This window comes from Arachis ipaensis, chromosome B02 (assembly GCF_000816755.2).
Source record: "Arachis ipaensis cultivar K30076 chromosome B02, Araip1.1, whole genome shotgun sequence".
In the NCBI taxonomy this organism is placed as follows: Eukaryota; Viridiplantae; Streptophyta; class Magnoliopsida; order Fabales; family Fabaceae; genus Arachis; species Arachis ipaensis.
In genome coordinates this window covers 82,706,888-82,712,988 of record NC_029786.2, presented here as the reverse complement: position 1 = coordinate 82,712,988, position 6,101 = coordinate 82,706,888, and the positions used below count along the sequence as shown (strand labels likewise).

At 32.6% G+C, this 6,101-nt stretch overlaps 1 protein-coding gene across 1 annotated transcript in view; it reads left to right on the top strand.

The window, feature by feature from the left end:
* Positions 5-6,101, top strand: part of LOC107625544 (putative ion channel POLLUX-like 2) — a 14,106-nt gene continuing 8,009 nt past the window's right edge. The window contains exons 1-13 of the mRNA XM_016328206.2: positions 5-61; positions 148-302; positions 388-492; positions 592-678; positions 1,200-1,284; positions 1,367-1,514; positions 1,605-1,681; positions 4,456-4,536; positions 4,696-4,842; positions 4,952-5,065; positions 5,363-5,440; positions 5,546-5,669; positions 5,761-5,837. Coding sequence (XP_016183692.1) covers positions 5-61; positions 148-302; positions 388-492; positions 592-678; positions 1,200-1,284; positions 1,367-1,514; positions 1,605-1,681; positions 4,456-4,536; positions 4,696-4,842; positions 4,952-5,065; positions 5,363-5,440; positions 5,546-5,669; positions 5,761-5,837 — 1,335 coding nt within the window. The remainder of the gene's footprint in view (positions 62-147; positions 303-387; positions 493-591; positions 679-1,199; positions 1,285-1,366; positions 1,515-1,604; positions 1,682-4,455; positions 4,537-4,695; positions 4,843-4,951; positions 5,066-5,362; positions 5,441-5,545; positions 5,670-5,760; positions 5,838-6,101) is intronic.

Here is a 6,101-nt window from a genome sequence, read left to right as displayed (position 1 = left end):
TGCAATGTGGGGAATATTATTGTACTCTCGCCTCCTAAGTATTATGACTGAAGAATTCAGGGTAAGGTTTCTTGAGGAATCAAGAATGTTAGTTTTTTGTGCTCGTCTATCAATAATTTAATCACTATTTGCTGGCTCTTAGGACAGAACAATATGGAAAAACTCAGAGAGGGGGCTCAGATGCAAGTGCAGGAGACTGATCATATCATCATTTGTGGGATGAATAGTCATTTGCCTTTCATATTAAAGCAGTTAAATAAGTATCATGGATTCGCAGTTCGTTTAGGCACCGCCACAGCGAGGTAACTATAATAAGTGGTCCACAAGTCTAGAAATATAACCAAATTGTTGGCTCTGTAAGTAATATGTTTGTTCATTCTCATGCAGGAGGCAGAGAATTCTCCTTATGGCTGATCTTCCAAGAAAAAAGATCGACAAAATAGCCGTCAGTATTAGTAAAGATTTGCGCCACATTGATATCCTTTCAAAAAGGTATGGTTTATGGATTCTGTGAAATTGCATTATTCAACTTCCATTTTCTTAATTGTTAATAAAATTTTTGTGTTCCATGTAAAATGTCTGTCTTTGCAGTTGCAGCCTAAGATTAACGGAATCATTTAAGAGGGCAGCAGCAAACAAGGCACGCGCAATAATTATACTGCCATCAAAAGGGGACCGGTAATTAATCTTTGATTAGTTCATGTTTAAGGTGTTTCTGCTTCACTGAAAGCACTAAGTAGCTTTGGAAGAGAGGCAGAGATTGGGAGATAGAGACTGAAATAAGTCTCAGTATTGTGTTTAGTGTAAAGTGGGAGATAGAGATTGAAATAAGAATGAAGTTCTAATTTAATTTGCACAAAAAGTAAAATTGGAATTAATTAATTGAAATGGGAGTATTTTAGGTATAAAATGTTATTAAAGTTTTAGTTTCCGTCTCTAAAAAATTCAATCTCCTGTGTCTCCATTTTTTGGAGGTATTAAAATACTGAAATTTTAGGAACAGAGACTGAAATTTTAGTACCAGTTTCTGAACTAACAAATATGATCCCAGTCTCTTAGTCTCCGTTCCAATGCCTCAAAACAAAGGCTACCTAAAGGACTTGAGGGTATATAATAAAGAATATATAGTTTTTACCTTTAGTTTCTGTTTTGTTATTTGGTGATGAAGTGAATTGATTTTAGATTCTTAATATTTTTAGGTATGAAGTTGACACAGATACATTTCTGTCGGTTTTAGCCTTACAACCAATTCCAAACATGGATTCTGTCCCCACCATAGTTGAGGTATATATATGAACTCTATTTAACGAGTGACTTAGAAGAAGAAAGCTTGGTTGACTTGACTTATTCTTATTCGTAAGTGCAGGTTTCGAGCTCCATTAACAGCGAGCTTTTAAAGTCAATCTCTGGACTGAAAGTGGCGCCGGTGGAAAATGTTGCATCCAAATTATTTGTTCAGTGCTCGCGACAGAAGGACCTCATAAAGATCTACAGACACTTGCTAAACTATCAAAGTACTGCATTTGCACTCTCATCAAGCATTTTGGGCCCTTTGATTGTGCTCATCTATGAAGTCTAACATTCAGTATTTTAACTTGTTACAGAGAATGTGTTTAACCTTTGCAGCTTGCCTAATCTCGAAGGAATGACTTACTCGCAGCTTAGACATGGATTTCAGGAGGTAAAAAGATAATTATTAGTGGAGTAAATTGACAGCTAGGTCTCTGAAGATTTTGACCTCGGAATAATTAGTCTCCGAAGAAAAAACAAGTACCAATATGATTCTTCAAGATAGCAAATAATCGACAAGTTATGTCCTTCTATCATTTCATTAGGTAAAACTTAAAAATGGTGTTTATATGTGCTGTTAATTATTATGACCTGTCTATCTATGAAAGATCATCAAGTAGATCATAATTTTTGCAGTGAAACTTCACATGTTTTAGTATGATTTATGATAAATAAAGAGATTATTGAATTATGGCTGAGTATGATTGCATATATGCTTATTGAATTAAATGTGAATGCTGCATTTCCACTATCTGAGATGCGAGTTTTCCTGGGAGAAAGCAGTGGCTAGCCACCACGTGCTCTAGGTGGAGACTTGATACTCTGCTGACCCTATGTCGTAAGTGTGGCTGGACACTGAAAGTTTCGGATGAGCTCGCCCCCGTGAATATACACCAGTGAGGGTGTTGGATATGAATTATGATTTATGTTGTGAATAACTCGAGTTGGGGATGCATGACAGAGGGACAGTCCAATAGTTAGCTACCAGGACTTGTCGGATTGGCTTTATAACCGACAGATGAGACTCAACAGCCATTATGACAGGCATACATCATATGCATATTATGTGAAATGTTTGGAATTGCCTAATTGATTGCATATTACTTGCTAATTGTCTAAATGCTGTATCTGTTCCCTATTTGTATATCTTCTTGTCTGATATAATTGTGTTTGCCATATTATATTACTGCTGGTGGTTGGGAGGTCTGAAGGATTTGGAAAGGGAAGTATTAGTTAGACTGAAGATCTTTAGTTAGTTACCATTTATGGTTTAATCTGTTTATAAGCTTTGAATTATCTGTTGGAAGTTCTAGGATTGCCTTCGGCTTTCCCAGGACATTACATGTTAGATATGTGGCACTGTTACCATACTGAGAACCTCTGGTTCTCACCCATGTGGATTTTGTGATTTTCAAATGCAGGTCGTGAGGCTTCTCGCTGAGGCATGCTGGAGACTTCTGAATTAGCGAAGATCCTTGGTTCTCGGGACTTTCCTTTGGTTTTATGTTTTCACGTAGATACTTATTATCTCCACTAAATAAATACATACTATGTTGACTCCTCTTAGAGGTTATTTTGGAGAACAGGTTTTGTAATTCATCTTTTGGGTTTCTTTTGGGTTCTTTACTTTATATATACATGTATATACTTCTATGCTCGGACCGGTTATCTTCGCAACCGAATCTTGAGTTTTGATATTCGTGTTTTTGGCACTCTTCTGTATATATTCTCGCGTTAGCTTATTCCTTTATCCGTTACGTTATGTTATCGATTGGAGTGTTGCGCTTTTCAATTTACGATTTTGTTTTACCCCATTTTCTTCAAAGGTTCCTAGTTATAAACGGTGTTCCCACTACTACGTATACTAAATTTTATTTTAGAGGTAGTAATACCTTGCCATCTCTGTTTTATGACTTAAGCATAAGACTCTGTATGGTAGGGTATTACAGTAGTAATTACTACTCTACCTACCTTGGCTTTGATTTAAATTTAGCCATGTATACTTAAACATCTTTAAGAAAAAAGGACCACATTAATTACTTTTGAATAAATATTTAAAAAGTATACAAAAAAAATTAGAATAAAATTTGATTTTTAGATTTTTATAAAAAAATATAGTTATTTACAATAAAATTTTCGAAAAATTTTTTTCACTTGACATAAAAATGACCAAATTTAAGAATGAAAAAATCTTATTTTTTAATCATGATTGAAAAAATTTGCATCAAAATTTGATCTCTAAAGTTATTTTTCAAAAAATATATATCTAGTTTTTTTGTCCCATTTTTAAATCTTTCGAAGACTTATTTGTTGTTATTATCATCTTTTGGGGTTTGTTTTGTTATCTATGCAAATTTTCGGGTACCATTTTAGTAGTTTACTCCTTTCTGGAGGTATTGAAGGAATTGAAATTTTGTATCTCAAAACTGAAATTTTAATTCCATTCTCTAACCACCAAACACAATACTTAGTCTTAATTCTAGTTCCAGTCTTTGAAAACAAACACTACCTTAGGGTACAAGTTATCTAAATCCTTATTTGTTTTAGAGTAAAGTGATACTTAGATTCTTGAAGTTTTAGATTTGGGACTAATTAGTTTTTGAAAAGAATAAAATTCTAATTTAGTCCTCCACGATAGCAAACGGTAGACACATTATGTTCCTCTATTAATTTATCATGTAAAACTTAACAGTTATGCTTATATGTACCGTTAACTACTGTGGCGTATCTATTTATGAAAGATTGTTATGTAGATAACAATTTTTAGAGTGAAACTTCACTTGTTTTAATAGGATTCATAATTTAAAGAGCAGTTGATAAATGTTATATGAAAATTCAAAAGATAATGAATGTTTCATTATTCAAAATTACATTGTTTCCATGTTCGTGTTATAACAATAGGACATGTACTTTTGTAGATAACGAAATACATAAGCCAACTCCATTTCGTTTTGCACTATCTATTAACAGAAAGATATATATGTCTATTATTTACTATCGTTAAGGACCTAATTGATACTTTTTTTTTTTTTTTCAAAGACTAACTAGTCCGAAGTGTCAAAATACTTGAAGACGTAATTGTCACTTTACTCTTATTACGCTTATTACTCTTATTAGTGACATTCAAATGTGAATTCCATTTGTAACTATGTTTATATTTTTCAGGCTGTTGTGTGTGGTCTATGCCGGAACGGAAGAATATACTTCCACCCTAATGACGACGAGATTATGCAAAAAGATGATAAAGTATGTCAAACACAAACTAAATCTATTTCATGTACATATCTTTCTTGGCATTCATTAAATTATGCAGAATATTTTCCTAAATTAGGTTCTGTTTTCATCAAACTTGTCTTTCTTCATGATCAAGGCATAAAAGTTTTAAAAGCCATTGTCGTCGTTTAGGTACTACTCATCGGATCACTTCAGAATACTAAAGATAGGATGGAAGGCACTGATAAAATTCAAAGTCCTCAAGTTCCTGAAATGATGGAATTGAGTGAAACAAGATTTGCTAATGTTGTGAAGCGTCCGAAAAAATCAGGTTCCAAGGTACATACTACAACTTCTACCTTGGATAGTTGGATATGTTTTGATATATATACCATTGGAATTGTGTTTAAAGCTTTAATTATCGATGGTTGTTGTGATCGTCTTGTAGGCGTCAGACACGAATCAAGGACCAAGAGAGTGCATTCTTTTACTTGGGTGGCGACCAAATGTCATAGATATGATTCAAGAATATGATAATTATCTTGGTCCTGGAAGTGTTTTGGTATGTTCTTATAGTATACATATATTTAAACTACAATATGCTTAAAATAGACATAAATTCAATATATGAATGAATTTAATTTTGATGAGTAAAATAATTTTGCACATGCCTTCAATCACGTAATGTCATGTCACTAAAAGATAATTACTTTTTACCTTGATCGCATGAATGGTCATCCAAAAAAATTCGATAAAATTGGACCACTCAAAAATATTTTACAATATCGATAGATCAAAATTAAACTCTATATGAATTTCATTAATAACCCTTAATTCATTAGAGAATTCTTCCTTGCAGGAAATACTATCAGATACGTCATTAGAAGAGAGGGTTAGTCACAACAAACTACTCAAGAATGTCCGTGTTTCTCATAGGGTATTGTTTCATTCAGAAAACTATGTGATCAAATTTGAATAGATTGATACTCTTTTTTGCTGCAATCTTTCACTTACTTTAAACTTTTTTTTTTTTTTATACTAGATTGGAAATCCTATGGACTATGAGACTTTAAAGGAAACCATATTGAATATCCAGAGTTCTATGAAAGATGAAGATATTACTCTGTCAATTGCTGTAATATTTGACAGAGAATGGCTTCTTGGAGGTAGCTTTTTTTAGCATAGAAATCAGTTTTTTTTAAGGTCATATTAAAGTAACTTCTTCCAATATTATATTTACTGTTATTCTCTTTGCAGATGCATCCATGACAGAACAAAAATCTGTTTATTCTATCCTACTTGCTGAAAATATCTGCAATAAATTTGGGGTTAAGGTAATGTTTCTTTTAATTGAAATAACTAATTTAAAAAGAGTAAATGACAAATTGATCAATTCCAGATCAAACTTGTTTCCGACAAATTTTTATTAGCTAGAAATACTTGATAATTACTCTTGTCCCATTAGACAAATTGGTTCCTCTGGTACTTTCAATCAAATTTTTTTACTATAAATGTTGGACATATAAGTTTTTAATTTTATTATAAGATAACTATATCTAAAACATATTACTGTAAGATAAATTATTCTCTCTTCAATG